This window comes from Chinchilla lanigera, unplaced genomic scaffold (genome assembly GCF_000276665.1).
Source record: "Chinchilla lanigera isolate Chin_1 unplaced genomic scaffold, ChiLan1.0 scaffold00081, whole genome shotgun sequence".
Taxonomy (NCBI): Eukaryota; Metazoa; Chordata; class Mammalia; order Rodentia; family Chinchillidae; genus Chinchilla; species Chinchilla lanigera.
In genome coordinates, this window is record NW_004955482.1 from 8,134,527 (window position 1) to 8,153,457 (window position 18,931).

Below are 18,931 nucleotides of genomic sequence, written 5' to 3' on the forward strand. Positions count from 1 at the left end.
AAAAAAAAAAAATCCCCAGCCCCAATAATTGTTGTTTAATGTAAAATAAAGTCAGCAGTCTAGTAAATCAGTCTAGCAAACCCTGTTTCATATTTAACTCCAAATTTAAATTCAGACTTCAGACTGCAAACTTCAGAATTTAGTAATTATTTTTAAATAAGATACTGAACAATCACAACTAAGGCATTTTTCTTCATAAAAATTCATCCAAATACCTTAATGTTGGTCATCAAAATTCAACACACAGCCTAATTAAAAATCAAAGCTAAGCCACTAGTATTTATTATAAACTAAGCAGTTTAATTCATGCAGCATGCAAGCTACAAGCAAACACAGGCAGGATTATTCTCACCTTTACCTGCTCTATATGTCTTGGCTTGATTCACTGGCATGGGCGTCATGGGTATTGGGTATAAAGGCTTGAGGGAATTAAAAAGAAAATACATTAGATTCGTATGATAAGAAGGTGGTCCATCACTATTGGTTTTATCTTGCTGGAGAGCCAGATCTGAGTTTTCCTCATCTCCTACGTGTTGTTAAAAATAAAATCATACCCAAGCTAAAAGGACACACTCCAACAAGCTATAGTAAATCTAATTCATCTTTCTCATCAGCAGACATTGTGAGATTCAGATCCTTATACTAACAACAGACCAAACCACTGCACCCCTCCCTCCTTCAAATACTTCTGTATGTGAATAGACCGCAAATCACTGCAAATCTAAAGAAAGCGGAGTCGAACAAGCAGGGTAGCTAAGTAAACGTCAAATTCCATGACTCACCTGCACGCCTGGGCTCACTGGGACTGGATACATCATATTTGGTGCAAAACAAACAGGCTGAGTATAAACTGGAGTTGGTGGCTGATGGCCCACCATAGATGGGCTAGGTTGTGCTTGAGGCCGAGGGGAAGTTGGGGTGGTAGAAGGCTTTGGCTGTAAAATAAAATAAAATAAAATAAAATAAAATAAAATAAAATAACAAAACAAAATGAACTAAATGTCAGCTATCTCACGGTGAAAAATTAATTATTATTGCAATTTTCAGGTTGATTTCCCTAATCTTTCAACTTTTTATTTGCTTTTAACCAGTACGTTTTATCGAGGGAAAAAAATTAAGAACAGTAAAACACAAACCAACAACCAATAAACACCACAGGAAATAAATGTGTAAATGAAAGAATTTAAAATGTTTTTGCAGAAAGCTAAAGCAAAACCCTGCCAGTGAAAAAAATGGTAAGTTAAATATTGTACACTTTCAAAAAATATATAAATAGTTGTAGTAATTTGGATCCAGAGGAAGTGTTTTAAAAATACAAAACAATTTTTTAAATAAATTCAGTAGAAAACTATAACAGTGTTTTGAACAGTGTTAATGAACCTGATAGTCTATCTTGCCAACCTTCAAATTCTGAGTCAGAAAGAGTCAAAATTTCCCCCCAGGTAACACCTAACTCCTAACCAAACAAGAATCTTTTTTATGTCTAAAGTTTCACTAGTGACCCATATGAACAAAATAAAGTTGTTTTAGCACACTAAAGTGAACTTAGATGATAGGTACGGGAGGGGGGTGATTATAACTAATTATAATTATTTTTAGAGACTAGCTTACCTAGAAGAAAGTAACAAAGTTACCTGAGAAAAAGAACGAGGGTTGAACTCCTTTGCATTGGGATTCAATGTTGACTTCCTAACTTGCCTAAACCAGAAAAAAAAAAAAAAAAAAAAAAAAGTCAGTGAAACCTGCATGGGTTTTGTGGTTCCCTAAATTTTTCTATACCTAAACTGTTTTTACATTGTTAAACATACAATTTAAACAGTTTTCAGCAGAAGACTCCATCTTTATGAAGCACATGCACGCACGTGCACCCACTCCTTAATTTGATAAAGGAGCCAGACAAGCAAGAACAAAATTTGTTCTTAAAAGATCCTTATATTAAAAGCAATGCTTACTATATTTGTATTTCATACCTGGCAATCGTATTTAATAAGATACTTTTTACATATCTTGAGAAAAGTTAGGGCTCTAATAAAGTTTTTTGCCTCAAATCAAGAACAAGATTCCCCAACTTAAGTTGTATCTCAAAAATTTAGCTATAAAGTGGTTTGGCTGTTTGATAGAACACACACAAATCAATGTTGGTTAAGGTCTAAGGGAAATTTTTTTTGTTTTATGAGACAGAGTCTTGCTATGCAGTTCAGACTTGCCCCAAACTTATGGAAATCCTCCTGCCTCGGCTTCCAGGTTGCTACGATTACAGACACACACCACCACATCTATCTCTGAAGCCATTTAAGATACACCAGATCTGTAGAATTAGGATTATCTTAACAAATCTAAACATTAACCAGAACATCATGTCCAATGCAAAACACTTTGAATTTCAAGTTGGGGTACCAGAAACTTCACCATCTTCTTGAATGTGGCTGCTCTTAGTTCTACAGGCACATGAAGGTTGAGTCTGACTACAGTCAGGAGAGACAGGTTCCCAAAACTTGGAAAGGAACTTTCCAATGCCCGTAGGTTTCCAGAAAAAGCCCCTTTCACTTAATGCCTGGTTCCCTCACCCAGAAGTGCAAAAATGGGGGAAACAGAAGAGTAGTGAAGGTGTAATGATCTGTCTAACACAGTATCTGTTCAGGCCAATTGTTTATAAACTAGTAGCTTTTTAAAAGCAGCCTAAAAGTCCAGATAGACTGAGTTGGAAGGGTAAAACACACTGAACAAAGAAAGTTATCTGAACAACAGGATTTGGTAAGTCCAGGTTTACTCACTCAGCTGCATCCTTCTTCTCCTCTTTCTCGTCTCTCTCTTGTTTACACGCTGGGCTGGAAGTCTGGACCCCCTGGGATGTGACCTCGGGTCCCCGCTTGTGCTCCGAGGTACTAAGTACTGATGGGGAGGTGCTGGGGCTATTCGGCTTGCTGCTGCCGCTGGTGCAGTTGCTGCTGCTATTTTCAATGAAAGAATCCTTAGCACTTGGTTCAATTTTCTCTTTGATCAAATCTCTTGATTTTTCTCCCTCTCTATTTTTGTTTAGTACTTGATCCATAGATTCAGAAGTGGAACTTGGCTGTAACTAAATAAAGGAAATAATTACACTTAAATACTTTCAATAATTCTAGTAATTATTTTTTTCCATGAGTATAACCAAAGTAATATTATCTCCGAACATGAAATGTTTTGAGTAAGGCTATTTTCTGTATTTTAAGAGTAATGCTCAGCCGGATGTGGTGGCGCATGCCTGTAATCCCAGCACTTGGGAGGCTGAGGCAGGAGGATCATTGCAACTTTGATGCCAGCCTGGGCTACAAAGTGAATTCAAGGCCAGCCTGAACTGCATAGTAAGACCCTGTTTCAAAAAGACCAAAAAAAAAAAAAAAAAAAAAGAGTAATGCTCAAAGCTTTTGTAAATGAAGGGCATGGGGTTGAAAGGAGGGTAGGGGAATGAGGGGGAAAAAAAGACAAAGAAAAAAGAATCAAGTTATATCATGTACAGGTAAAACTTGTATGATGAATGTGATCGTTATATATACCTAAAATGTACCAACAAACTTAATTTTAAAAAAAAAAGGATTAAAAAAGAATAATGCTTTTAGTACAAGTCAATAATAATACAATGTCTATACCATACAGGACACAGTTATGGTAAGACTCAACTATCTTAATGTTAAATATTTACTGCATGTCTATCATACATCAGCAATCGTGTTTGCTGGCTATGGAAAATATGGAGTAGCTTTATCGTCTTATACTTGCCATCTGCCTAAGATCAGACACAACAAAATGCAGGAAAATGCTATGGAAGCCCATAGGAAAAGCAACCCACAGGAAGGCAAAGATTCTCAATGGAACTGCCATCTAGTCTAAGGTGTGAACAATGCTTAGGAGATGAGTTTAGAAAAGGGGAACAGTCTGTGCAAGAGAAACCGCCTGCTCAAAAATCCCAAGGCAAGGGAAAAGGTAACTCCATCTCAAAACAGGGGAGCTCTAGGGGCTAAAAGATGGTACTCACAGGCAACTTCAAGGCCATGCTGAGGACTCTATTTTATTTTCTAGGGTCATGAGAAGTCACTGAGGAATTTTAAGGAGGGTATAGTAGTGAGGAATCTGCATTTCTGGAAGAGGAGAACTACAGCTGTGCAGAGATAACCTGGAGGGCAGCAAGTAAGATGTGGAGACCACTACAGAGCCTGGGGTACAGCCAGAGCACAATGGGCCTGGGAAGTCAGACGGAGATGGGGACTGAGGGAGACGTGCTTACAGTGTTGGCAGCGAGACCTTCTATTTTTATTTTTTACTTTTTGGTACCGGGAATTGAATTCAGGAGCTTGCGCTTGCCAGGCAGGCACCTGTGCCACTGAGCTATATTCCTGATCCAGTGAGGCCTTCTAAACTCTGAAGTAAAAAAATTCTAAGGTCTGAACCATCAAGAACAGCAGAAAACACAGGTGTTACTGAGATAGTTAAGGGTTTTAAAACTTGTAGACCAGAAGAAATAAATGCTACCAATGGCTGAAGAAGATGTGAGATATCATCCTCCACAAAAGAGAGCAACAGGGACAGGTGAAGGGAATGACATGAAATTGGGAAGGAAAGAGCAAGCCAGCACAGCAGGAATCCCAGTGTTATAGGCAGCTGAGTTAGATAGAAATATTACAGGCAGTCAGACAGGGCCAGGCCCTCAAAGGAGCCAGTGTGAAAGATATGTATTTGCTGTGGGACAGATCTCAAGACAAAGGACTAAACAAATGCACCCACATTCCTCCCTAGGGATGGACATCGGGATTGCGGGACTGATATTCCAAGTAGGTGGCCATGGCCTTGAAGAGTCACTGACCCAACCCCTTACAGGAAAAGCACGTTCTGTATTCATGCCCGCTTGCTCCGTGACTCACTTCCCTATTTGATCCCGGTTTAATCAATTTTACCTGAAGAATTCTTACTGGCTGATCATAATTTTGTCCATTTTTCCCTTACCTTGGACCCACCTCACCTTGTGGTTTGGTCTATAAAAGTCCCTAGAGAAGACAGAGTTTTGGGCAACTCACCGGAGCCCCCCTTCTGTCCTTCTCTTGGACAGAAGCTTTCTTCTTTTCCCTCAATAAATATATTCTGCTCTTAACCTTCACTGTTCCTAAAATTCATTCTTCAGTTTTAGAGAACATGAACTCTTCCCAGAGATCATTCAGGTTGCGAGTTTTTATTTTCCTGTATCATCAGCACTTGGGAAGACTGAAGGAGGGGGACTGCAAATTTGAGTACTGCTCAGGCAACTAATTTAGTGAGACCCTATCTTAAAATTTTAAAAAATATACTAAAAGTGATGGCGATGTGGTTCAGTGACAGGGTGTCCCTGCTTCGATCCCCCTTAGCATGTGTGTGCACACACAAAGAAACAAAAAAGAGAAGAGCAAGGAGCAGCAGCAAACACTGAAATGAGAACAGACACAAGCAGTGGCCCAGGTGACAAGAACACACAGAAGAGCAATCTGCACGGCAGAGGTCACTCAAGGTTATAAGAGCTGAGCTACCTCTTCAGCCTCAGTACTTTCACCTGTGTGGGCAGCACAGCTGTACCTTGCACACTGAGATTGTGAGTTCGAGGCCAGCTGGGTAACACCTAAGACCTCGGCTCAAATAACAACCAACCAAAGGTGCTCCTACTGAAGCCCATGGTGTCAGAGCAAACAGCAACTCAGAGACATCTCGAGCATCACTACGGCACCAGCACAGCTGCTGTGTCCTCACATAGCTCAGGGAAAAAAATTAATAGGGGCATCTATTTGGGTCCTGTGGCAATTTAGGTCATAATATAGGAACTTACTGTTTGGGGTGCACTTATTGCCAAAGTAGCATAGCGGAGGTTACATACGTAACAGACTGACTGTGTCCTAAAGAAGACTTCAAGACTATGGGGCTGGGGATTTAGTTCAATGGCACAGCGCCTGCCTGGCAAGCATAAGGCTGTGAGTTCAATTCCCAGTACCGGAAAAAAACAAAATCAAAAACAGAGAAAAAAAAAAAAAAGAAGAAGACTATTCACCACAAGGTTCCTTGAGTGAGGGCAAATATAAGACTTTTGTTGTTGCTATTAATCTTATAATGGCAAATACATCTACACTACTTCCTATGGGCTGGATGCTGTTCAAAATATTTACAGACTCATTCATTTAGTCTTTATAAAGACCTATTTGATGTAGGTGCTATTCCTGCCATCTTACAAATGGCGAGTCCACCGGGAAACTAAGGTGCTGAGGTTGAAGTTCAAGGCTTCACATATACTAAGTAAACACACACTGTCACTGAGCTACAGCCTCAGAAAGAAAACACTGACAGTTACCTGTACTTTGGTAATAAGAATTTGCATGACTGAAAGCCAGGCTCGGTGGCACACACCTGCAACACAAACACTTGAGAAGCTGACGCAAGAGGACTGCAGCAATTTCAAGCGCAGCCTGGGCTACATAGTTCAAGGCCCTGTTGGCGCCCACCCCTCCAAAAAAACGGAATTAGTATGACTGAGTGCATGTGTACTACGAACCAGGCACTAATTTAAACACCTCACGCGTAATTCTTATTTAAATCTCACAAGAACAGTTTCTATAATTATATACATTATCCTACAGTTGAAGCAGGTTCTACAACTATTCCCTCTTTTAGCTTGGGAAGAGTGGAGACGCCCCATGTCCCAAACAGAGGGTGTGTGGGCCAACATTCAAACCCAGGTCTATTTACAGCACAAATAAAACAATCAGCCTCTTATACAAAGGTATCCCTAGAGGTTATAGATAGTTCTCAAGGGCAAGAGGTGGGGCTAAAGCAGAAAAACCCACAGGATATTCCTACTTCTGACTCAGTGAAAGACTAGATTTTTGTGAACAAATGTACTCCAAGCCACATGTTGTCACTAGAGTGGCTCTGAAGATTTGTTCATAACAGTGCAATACGTACTTCTCGCTACTGTTCAAAGCATTAGAAGCTTAAACATCAGATGGCCAGGACACATTCTTTACCAGCAGCCTGTTTTTGAGAAATAACTTCTCTTTGCCTCAATTTCCTCACATAGGTAATGCACATAGTAATATAATGTGCTTCAAAGTGAATTTAAGATAAGGGTGCATAAGCACACCTGTCATCCCAACACTCGGGAGGCTGAGGCAGGAGGATCGCTGCAGAGTTCAAGGCCAGCCTGGGCTACAAAGTGAGCTCAAGGCCAGCCTGAACTGCATAGTGAGACTGTCTCAAAAAGACAAAATAACCCAAAAAGACAAAAACAAACAAACAAAAAACCAAACAAGCACCCAGAACAGTGTCTGGTATGTAGGAATTACTCCATAATTGTTAGCTGATAATATCAATTTACCTTAAGAGAAAAACCCTAAGGCTCACCTTATAATTTTAAGAAATGTTTCTTAGAACTATGTATTTCTCACACTCCATGCATTTCTTATATTCTTAAAACTATCCTCAAATGTTCCTCAAACCACTGCATTCACTAATAGTTTAGGGAATTATTCAAAGAAACAACACGTACTGTTATTCAGACATCAAAAAGTATTAAGATAAAGACCTAAAGAAAATTTTAATGCTCTCCCATTAATGCTCAAGTATTAACAAAAATTTACAGAAAGTTGTGAACTAATATGATGGCCAAAATATTTTTCTATTAAAGGAACAAATATAGCATTTAAAAATATATGAACTATAATCAAGACAGTGATGCCGACTCAGGGATAAGAAACACACATCAACAGAGGAAACTTCAGAGACCAGTAACAAACTTTCACATTAGACTTTCAACAAGAATGTGAAGACTGCCAGGCATGGTGGCACACACCTATTGCTCCACACTTAGGAGGCGGATACAGGAGGATCACCCCAAGGTCCAGGGTAGCCTGGGCTACACAGTGAGCTCAAGGTCAGCCTGTACTACGTAGTGAGACCCAGCCTCAAAAAACGAAAGAATGTGAAGATAATTCAACAGGGGCAAGAAAAGGCCAGCCCGAACTGCAGAGCAAAACCCAGTCTCAAAAGGTCCAAAGAAAGACAAACAAAAAGCCCCCAATTTTAAAAACACACTAACAACTTCAGTACACTAATCCAAATGATATGTGATCAATAAACACTTTTTATGTTCAACATCATAAATCATGAAAGAACTGCGTATGCAAACCACAGACAGTGACACAGGCGTGGTAACTCATTCCTACAAACAACCCCAGCTAGTAAATATTCCAAGATTTTGAGGCTAGCATGGGCAACTTAGTGAGACCCTGTCTCAAACTAGAAAATAAAAAAGGACTGAGGACATAACTCAGGGGTAAAGCATACACCTTCCACGTGCAAGCTCCTGGATTCAATCTCCAGTAATGTAGTTAAAAAGCAAAACCACAGTGAGATACTACCACTTCATATCCAAAAAATGACTACAATAAAAAACAAAGACATAACCACAAGTGCCTGGCTGCTGCTGAGCATGGACACAAGCTGATCTCAGAAAAGCCTGGTCACGAGACTCTCCTGTGCGCATCGCTGCATCCCTCGTGCCTCCCGGAGTCATAGATGCTGTCCAGCCAGCAAGAAGTCAGAGGAACGCCATGGCTGCCATAATCACCAGGCCCAAGAGTAAAGACAGAAGAGTTAAAGACAGACACAGAGGTAAGAATGGAAATAAATTCGAATGAAGAGAACTGGTATTCAAAGAGGCTGGGCAAGAATACACTCAGGTAATCAAGATGCTGGGAACGGACTATGAGAAGCTATGTGCTTTGATGGTGTGAAAAGCTTATGTCCCCCTCAGACCGAAGTTGAGGGAAAAGGTTCAGGTACTACCTCAGATATCAGAGTGGTTGGTTTCCGGGACTATCAGGATAACAATGCAGATATGGTTCTAAACACAGTGCGGAGGAAGCAAGAAGTCTGAAAGCATATGGCAAACTTCCTGAGCATGCTACGGTCTGGGACACTGGTACATTTGGTCCCAGAGATGATGATGAAATTGTCTGATGACACTGGAGATGATGATGAAGACACTGATGAAATGGAAATCCAACCCAACACTTTACATTCCAATTTTTCAGAAGATCGTCCTACAGTTTAGATTTTGGCCATAAAGCCACCAAGAAAAAGCTTTCATTAGCATGACTGTAATTTATTAACAGTCCAGTTTGTTTCTGTAAAAACTGCTAATGCTGAATAATCCTAAGTGAAACATTAAGCCCACTTTGTTCTTTTGATGTAATGAAGCTTAGAGATAGAAGACCACATGTATTTCAAAAAATAATGCATTACTACCTTTCCTGCTTTGACTACTTCAAGTAAATGATGCTTTGAATAAAGCATTTGCCTTATATTCATTATAAATTGTGACTAACCCCTAACTTTTGACTAGCCTATTAACAGAACCTTTATGTATATTCTGATTACCTAGATATTCCCTAGGGTTTGATAACTTAAAGGAGGCCTCAATCTGCATTTGAATTAAAAAAGGTTTTCCATATTTTAGTAGCATGTGGCTATTTTTATACTAATTTTTACATCATTACATTGTTTTCATGATTTTATTTTGCCATCATAAACATATGGGCTGGGGGAAGCGTTTCCCAAATGTAGTTTTTAGAACCTGGGTTTTAATACCAGTTTTGAATTTGTAAGGTTAGTTGCAGAAATTAAACACTAGGTGGCACCCACTTACCTTAACAGTAGAAATACTGATATAAATGTTGGAGTTTTAAAAAAATTATTGTGCATAGAAAATTTCCCGGCCAGGCATGGTGGTGCACACCTGTAATTCCAGCACTCAGGAGGCTGAGGCAGGAGGGTTGCTGAGAGTTCAAGGCCAGCCTGGGATACACAGTGAGTTCAGGACCAGCCTGAACTACATAGTACGACCCTGTCTCAAAAAAAAAAAAAAAAGAAAAGAAAATTTCCCAAATAAGAAAAGACTGTTTTGACCATATGTAAATAGGCTATTTTTACAGAACAGAAAGACTATATTTAAAAATGTTATTTTCAGAAGTCGTGTGTGTAACTGAAATTGTGAATGTTTTATAAACACTTAACTAAGGGCTGGGAGAATAACTGTAAAGTCCTTGTGTTCAATCCACAGTACAGTACTAGGGGGAAAAGGATAGTCTCTAATTTCTAAGTAGGAGAGAGCTGCTGTGAGAAATATAAAATGTCACGCTGCAGAGTACATTATATCCTTTGTATTAAGGTTGTATTATGTGGGCAATTTTCGTTGGTAAGGTTTTTTGTTGTTTTGTTTTCTTTATGCTTGCATTGGGAATTTAGCTTTGTTTGTTTTGTTTTTGAGACAGAGTCTCACTATGCGAGACCTGGCTGACCTTGAGCTCAATTTGTAGCCCAGGCTGGTCTCAAACTCACAAGGATCCTCCTGCCTCAGCCTCCCCAGTGCTGGGGATACAGGTGTGTACCACCACACCTGGCCTGTTTGTCTTTTTTTTTGAGACAAGGTTCCACTATTCAGTTCAGGTTGGCCTTGAACTCGCAGCAATCCTCCTGCCTCAGCCTCCCAAGTGCTGGGATTGCAGGTGTGCGCCACCATGCGTGGTTGGGAATTTAGGTTTACCCTTCCTTATTGAGTTTATCAGCTTTTCTAATAAAATGAAATTATGGCTGGGCTAGTCAAACCTCACTACCTATATTGAGAACATGTGCCACTTTAACACAGATCCATTATGTAGCTTATGGAACTTTTACTATGTTGGTCTCCTGAGAACTTTTCAGTGATGGAAAAGTAATACACAAAGGAATAAGCAAGATCTTTTAAAATCTCACTTTTAACTAATTTTCTTTCCTGAGTATGTAAACTCTTGAATTCAAAAGACGAGGTACTATACATAAACATTGTTACAATGCATCATATTGTGATTCCTGTTTCTTACCTTATGGGATTTTGCGCACTTACCTAGGTGCAATGCATCTAAGACCAAAGGCTGGTTTTTAATAAAGAAGAAACCATTCTTGAAGAATATATTGGCAATTGTCTTCCTCAGTAACTTAAACCCTAGGGTATTTATGCTTGCATACCTAAAAGTATTTTGCTAAATTTATAGTGTATTTAGATCCTTGCATCTGATTTTATAAAGAATGTTTGAACTCTGTATATGTGTTAAGAGTTTTGGAATGGATAGTGCAACTCAAAAATAATCTCTATCAAATACAGTTTAAAAGTTTTTTTTTTTTTTTTAATTATTATGAGCTGAGTGTGGTGGCCCACACCTGTAATCTCAGCACTTGGGAGGCTGAGGAAAGAGGATTGCTCTGAGTTTGAAGCCAGTCTGGGATATACAAGCGAGTTCAAGGCCAGCCTGCGCTACACAGGGAGACCTTGTCTAAAAAATAAATAAATAATAAAAACCACTCTTTTTTATGTTTGGTACTGGGAATTGAACTCAGGACCTTGCACTTGCCAGGCAGGTGTGGTGCCACCGAGCTATACACCTGGTCCAAAAAATAACAACAACACAAAATTTACTATGACCTCAATTCATGTACCTGTTAGTGGTATATTTTTTCATGTTAATAGCCCAATCTAGTGCTGTTTACAACCTGGAAAATCTAGACTTGTATTATTAAAATAGTTGAGGTATGGTTATAACTCATACACAGTACTACTTTGACAAACTCTTTGACTAATTTGGTGTAGAAATTGTATTGTTTCACTGATCTGATTATGTTTCAAGTAAGGAATGGAAATGGTCCACAAGACAACCGGTTTTTGTTTTGTTCTGTTTGCTTGGTTGGTTATTTTGTTATATTCTTATTCCCATAATACAATGCTATACGCAATACTCAAGAAATTTTAAATCTAAAAAAAAACAAAGAACAAAAAACAAATGCCTGCCAGGAGGTGGAAAAATAAAAATCCTTGCTGGGCGTGGTTGCACATCCCTATAATCTTGGCACTTGGAAAGCTGAGGTAGGACGACTGGTCCGAGTTCGAGGCCAGCCTGGGCTACATAGTGAGATCCTGTCTTCAACAACAGCAACAAAATAACCTCATATCCTGCTAGTAGGAAATGTAAAGTAATACAGTTGCCCTGGCAAACAACTTCTTGGTTCCTCAAAAGGTTTAACACAAGAGTTACCATATGATCCAAATATTCCAATGTAAGGCACATATGCAAGAGAAATGAAAACATTATGTCTACACAAAAACTGTACACTCATGTTTGTAGAAACACTATTCATAATTCTAAAACAGTGAGAATAACAGTGAGGGATCCACAGATGAATAGACAAAATATACTGGAAATGAACCAGCATGGATCAACCTTGAAAAAATTGCTATGTGAAAGACGTAAAGGCCAGATACCACGTGATTCCACTTACACGGTATGTCGAGAATAGGCAAATTCACAGAGACAGAAAGCAGGTATGTGGTTGCTTAGTCAGGGGAGGTGGAAAGCAGGTGGACAAGGCAAATAGGGAGCGACTGCTACAGGATACTGGGTTTCCTTCCGGGGCCGACAAATAGATTCTGAAGTCAGCTGTGGTGATAGCTGTACAACACTGCGAGTATACTTCTTCTAAAAACCACTGAATTCTTTAAAGAGTTGAATCATATGATATGTAAGTTACACCTTATTGTACAAAAGCTGGTACAAAAATACACTCATATGCTACAATGTAAGAATTTTTTTCTTAACATTTAATGCCAGTGTACTATAAACAGCTACTAAATGGTTACAAAACGAATAATGCTGAGGAAAAAACCCAAATGGGCATGCATATCTATGGCATAACATCATTTATAACAAATTTAAAATTATATAAACAGTGTGACCTATCAGGGAGCTTTTCATATGCAGTGTAAGTAGACAGAACTGCACAGAAAGAAGCTTCCCTCTGGGAGGGAGGGGAGGAAGCAGCTGAGCAGGGCAAGTACACAAGAAATCTTGTGCTGAAAGGCTTGACTTATTAACCTGAGGAGTGGGCACGTAACCACTCATTTATTATTCTTTGTATTATTTGTATTAACCATTGCTTAACAAATTAAAATTTAAATTAACAACTAATAACACTAAAGCTGAGTAGATATGATAAAGTATGAAATGTTATTATACATTATTGGATTTTTGTCATTAAGTCAAGAATGAAACTATTAGCTAAATAAATTGGCAAACATTAAGAAAAATTTAGCGAGCTGCAACATAGGCTGAGAAAATGCTGCTTCATCCCTTTGATTCATTTATCTCTTTATCCAGTCATTTACGTTTAAGGCTAATAATCCTATTTGTCCCCTCTAATAAGCTAACTTTCAAGAGTTCTCTCCTTCCCTTCCTCTCTCTCTCCCCCCCCTCCCCCCCCCGTCCTGCCCACCCTCTCCCCTCCTTCCCTCCCTCCCTTCCTTCCTTCCTCCCTTCCTTCCTTCCTCCCTTCCTTCCTTCCTTTCATGCCAGGAATTCAAACAGGGACTTCACAAGCTAGGCAAGCTCTCTACCACTGAGCTATACATCCCTATCCCACAAAATTTCTCGAATTAGTCTCAAAATCCCTTGATATCTATAGTATAATAAATTTCATGCAAAAGAATGAAATAGTTATCAGGGAGATTTCAGGGTATGTTCACAGAAGCCTGTTGTAAAATACAGAAATATACGATTTCTGCCATAGGGACTATGGATGTAGCTCAAGGTACAGCACTTGTCTCCCATGCTAGGTTTGATCTCCAGCACTGCAAAAAACAAATACATGAAAGATTTCTACCACAACTCATACCTTTATTCACAAAGTAGAAATTTCCTCAGAACATCAAGCTCTAGTATACCTCTATCAACCACACCCAACAGTGAATGACTTAGCCTTGCTTTACCAAAACTGGCCGGACTAAGCAAGGTAATAAGGAGCATCAAAGGATAAGCTATGTTATCATGGCTTCAAATGTCAAGATTATACTGCTTTGTTTGTTTTTTTGAGTCAGGGTCTCACTTTGTAGTTCAGGCTGGCATTAAACTTGCAAATTTACCTGCCTCAGCCTCCCAAGTGCTGGGATTACAAGTGTGCACCAGCATGCCCAGCTATACCCTCATTTGATACCTGTATTATTCTTAGTGAATCTCATGATCTTAGGTTATCAAACTTAAAGAACAGAGCATGTTTAGCTTCCTGCATACACGGCTTGATATTTTTTACTATTTGCATAATACATTGTTGTAAACTGATGATCGAAAAACGGTTAATGTTTTAATATATTTTTATTTTCAATTATTATTTTTGTCATACTGAGGAATGACCCAGGGGTCTTCGGTCACTGAGCTACATCCCCAAATACCTTTTTTGTTAAGTTCTGAGACAGGGACTAAGTTGCCCAGGCTGCCCTTTAACTCACTATGCTTCTGCTACAGCCTCCTGAATAGCTATACCAAGCTTACTGCTTATTTTTTAAAATTTCAGTTCATCACGCAACACAATACTTACCCTAAAATCATTCTTAAATTTCTTTAAATCATCAATCTGCTTTCTATGTTCAGAAACAACTGGTGATACACCTGCAAAAATCAAAAACTGTTAGATACAATCTTCTTCCTAAACTTTAGCTTAAAATTCTTTTAGTATAAGACGTTAAAAATAAGATCTACCATCAAAATAGTAGCAACTTTAAATATTAACTTTGCGTACTAGCATTTATCAAACTATGTGTTTACAGAAACATAATACCAGGAAAATGTGAACAAAAATATTCTATTCTGAGCACAAAATTAGACATACTCCTTCCTATTTCTAGTTATGTCTGAAAACTTTCTAAGATTCTAACCTTTATTTTCAGCTTTTGAAAAGGTAGGTGATGTTTCACTGGGTTTAATATTTTCTTTATTCCCTGCAGGAGAGTTCTGCCTCTGATCTTGAAGCCTGGAGTCTTTGGCTAGGGGAGTTAAAAAAAAAAAAAAACCAGAATGAGATAGAAATATAAAATGAAGAAAAAAAAAAAAATCAACAATTTTGATTTCCTATCTTTTTAGTCAAAACTCAGAGGTTTCTCTCCTTTGCAGGCAATCTATAAAGTACCAGTAATTATACTGTTATAGATATTTAGTGGCCAGGGAAACTTAACTTTTATAACATCAGATATTAAAGAATAACATATATGAAAATCAAAGGTATTATATAAGCAAATAACTTATAAAAATGTAAGTGTGTATTCAAAGTACATATCTGAAAATGAAATACGGTTTTGGTATCATGCAAACTTCTGGCATCCCCTTCTCACCTACCCTCAACAGATGGGGTTACAGCTCTGTTGGATGCAGGACTTGCAGGTGTGGGAGACGCAGCCGGAACAGGCATGGCAACAGCTTCAGCTGGAATAATACCAGCTTGGGGAGAAACAAGAACTGGCCCACTGGCAGTATTTCCAATACTGTTCTGTCTAGGAGACCGAGGTCTATGAGTCTTGGGAGATAATCTTGGAACTAGAAAGGAAACATTATTGATTACATTCTCAGCTCAAATGTTACTTCCTCAAAGTGGCTTCTCTAGAGATCTAGGTAAAACAGTCCTCCCCAGTGCTCATCCATTATCCCATCATGCTGTTTTCTTTTCCAAATCTTAGGAATAGTGGTAGTAATTGGAAACACAAGCATTTGAAAAAGACAGCAATTACTAAATATGTACAATTTTAGTTTTCCCTCCTAAGTAATCATATTAACATTTTTTGTGTGTGTGGTGGGGGGGCTTTTTGAGATAAGGTCTCACTAAGCATTAGTTGAGGCTGGCCCCAAACTCACAGCAATCCTGCCTCAGCTTCCTGAGGGCTCCGAGTACAGGCATGCGCCACCATGATGAAGACCACTTTGAAGTGGCTCTGAGTAGAATTATTAGAATATTAACCAATTGGCTTTCCATGTTTACTTGTGAGTTGTCCAAAGCTTAGGCACCTTGTCTGGGGATGGGCAGTGGACTCAAAGTAAGTGAACCTCTATGAGTCACTGGTCACTGCTGAGGCCTGTATCAGCCTGTGAAGCCGCAAAGGACAAGATAAGGCCACAGCTGAGGATGTCTGACTCCAACCCCAATTAACTGCAAGGAGACTGGAGCTGCAGGCTCCACACTCCTACAATAAATGCCGGCCTAAAGATAAGGTAGTTCCCCTGAATGACATAATTTACTACTTGGGAAAATATTTCCCAAGGTCCTGCTAGATTCATGAGTTTTCTCGAGTATCCTCCTCGTTTGTTTGTAAACCTAATAAATACGGGCTGCCCAGAGGAGTCTTTGTCTTAATCCAGAGAATCTCAAAGTCTGTAAGAGAGTTAGACTCTCTTGGAGCCCTTCAATCATTTCAATTGTCTCGTTTAAGTCTTCGCATCCACTCACTTGGGAGACTGCAGGCCTGATCAACATGGAATAACTAAGGGTTATTAACCCAATACCACCACACCTAGCTTCACTTAAGTTTTTTTTCTCTAAGGAGAATATTTAATTTTACCTGTTGTTTTGCTGTTATTTTGTTGTTTTGCAACCGGTTTTCACTGTGTAGTTCAGGCTAGGCTTGAACTCACTATGTAGCCTAAACTGGCCTTGAATTCCCAGTGTTCTCCTGCCTCAGCCTCCAGTGTGCTGGAGTTACAGGTGTGTGTGCTGGAGCTACAGGTGTGCACCACCATGCCCAGCAACACTAAAGCTTAAATTTTTATTACTATTTTTTTAAACTCTTAAATTTTAAGTGAAGTTTGACACTAGATTCCAGTGGCAAGATAGATAAATGCCACTCTTTAAAAAAAGATAACAACATTCTGTACTAAGAAGTTGGATTATTTCTTAGAAACAAAAAAAAAGAAAAGGAAGTGCTCCAGAGTCTCAAGGCCAGACGATGGGTTGGCAAGGTGGGGGCTCAGCGGGGGCCCAGGGTTGGAGCGTGAGGTGTCATAGGCAGCAGCCACTTCTGAGGCAGAAGTCCAGGGCAAGGAACGGACAGCAGTCCTCTGGCAACTTGCCTGCTCCCGGCATTGACCGAAGACCAGAAGGAAACGGAAGATAAAGTGACCAGTCCAGAGAAAGATAAAAGCAAGGTATCCTCACCTGGGACAGAAGCCAGGAGGTTCCAATTTTTTAAGGAAACAATTGCAAAAAGGGCAAAAATACTTTGATTCTGGGGATTACAATATTGCTAAGGCAAAGATGAACAAACCACTGCCTACTGCAACCTCAGATAAGACCGAGGTCACTGGTGACCACATTCCCACTCCACATGACCTTCCTCAACAGAAACCACCCTTTGTCACATGCAAGCAGGCTGGTTGACTGGAAGAGCTAAACTGCCCGGCTCTTCTAATTCCCTTTATTCCTCCTTAATCTGTTACTCCTCCATTTTTTATTCCTTTCATTCACTAAAGTCATTCGAAACTGACAGCTCTGGAGGCAGCAGTAGTAAGAGCTGCCAGTGTAAGGGACAACACGTGCAGAGGCTGAGTAGCTAACCACTGCACTGACGAGGAGGCCGCGTTGAGCAACACAGGCTATCCACTTGAAAACAGCTGCACATATCACCTAACCCCTGGTGCAGAGCTTATTCCAACAAGGACAAGCAAGTTCTACAAGTCTGTTTTGGCTCTCCCTCCTTCATCTTAGTGTTACTCCCATTTAACGTAACTCCTATTATGTCCTTTTATTAAAAGTGCATTTCCTCATTAAACCAACCTGCCTTCTGTAGTAACAGTGCTTCAACCCTCAGGCTTTTCCATCAAGAAACCCTGTTAGGGAGTTGGAGGTATAATCGCCAGCTTCTGGTTCGGTGATTGGGATAGAGAGGTTAAAAATTTTTCTATTTTTTGTTTTGCCTCAAAGCTGTTTATTGAAGACATGTTTGCAATCTCTTTGATCAGTCCTTGATTGAAGATTTTGGTAAGATGAGCTTAATTGTCCATTTCTGCTATTTCAAAGTTGTGATTTGAGAAATTATCATCCTGTTTATCATAAGTTAATGTTAGAGTAAACTGAAGTTGGAGATAAATACTTTGTGAAAACTGGCTATCAAAATCTGAAACAGCTGTCTCATGTCCAGTGGCTCCAACTTTGGATAGTGCTGAGGTTTTTTGTTTTTTGAGACAAGGTCACACTATGTAGTTCAGGCTCACCTGAACTTACTTTGTAGCCCAGGCTGGTCTCGCACTCACAGCAATCTTCCTGCCGCAGCCTAAATGCTGAGATTACAGGCGTGTGCCACCACACCCAGTCAATAGTGCAATTTGGAGAAGCATTTCACTCTTGACCACTATATCTACCTAAAACAATCACAGTCCTTGGCAAGCTGGATAGGATTATTTTGATGAATTCAAAGGAACACGCTGTGGTCTATAAGTTGTTCAATCATTTTGTACTGCTGACCTAATAAATGTCTTAACCGTTGATCAAGGCAGGCCCACGAAGGCCTCTACTTGTTACTATGTCTACAGTTACAATTAGTTGTTCTTTTTACTTGAATTAACAAAAGTGCACCTCTAAATATTTACCAATGCTTTTTTACTAAATCAGACTTGTACTTGATCCAAATATAGTGGTGGTTTATCCAAGCCAAACTTTCCTCACAACGTGCTCCCAATGTGGTGTTTGGTGATCAGGAACAGGTCAACCATGGCAAGAACATTTCGGGCGGCTACCAAAGCATGTTCCCGGCAATCGAACATTCCCTCCACTTTTCATGTCCTTTATTCTGTCATAATCCTTGCTCGCCTCCTGGTGTGTTCCTGAAGCTGACCCTCAGCATTTACTAAATGGTGTTCAGGACTGACGAGTCACCCATCCTTGACACCCTTTTCATTGAGTCATGACTTAGGATATTGTAAATTCTCTAAAGCATCCCCCTCCTCTGGGTAAGCACCAATACGATCCACTGTCCGGACTCTTTTTTTTTTTTTTTTTGGTTTTTCTCCGGTACCAGGAACCGAACTCACGACCTTGCGCT

At 39.6% G+C, this 18,931-nt stretch overlaps 1 protein-coding gene and 1 pseudogene across 1 annotated transcript in view; one reads left to right on the top strand and one right to left on the bottom strand.

Moving 5' to 3' along the window:
• Positions 1-18,931, bottom strand: part of Atxn2 (ataxin 2) — a gene marked incomplete at its 5' end in the record, with an annotated part of 86,406 nt that overhangs the window by 33,117 nt on the left and 34,358 nt on the right. Inside the window, 7 exon segments of the mRNA XM_013503648.1 lie at positions 353-419; positions 783-935; positions 1,635-1,698; positions 2,775-3,079; positions 14,449-14,519; positions 14,786-14,893; positions 15,243-15,440. Of these exon segments, the coding sequence (XP_013359102.1) occupies positions 353-419; positions 783-935; positions 1,635-1,698; positions 2,775-3,079; positions 14,449-14,519; positions 14,786-14,893; positions 15,243-15,440 (966 nt within the window).
• On the top strand, positions 7,917-9,767 carry LOC102028300 (annotated as a pseudogene).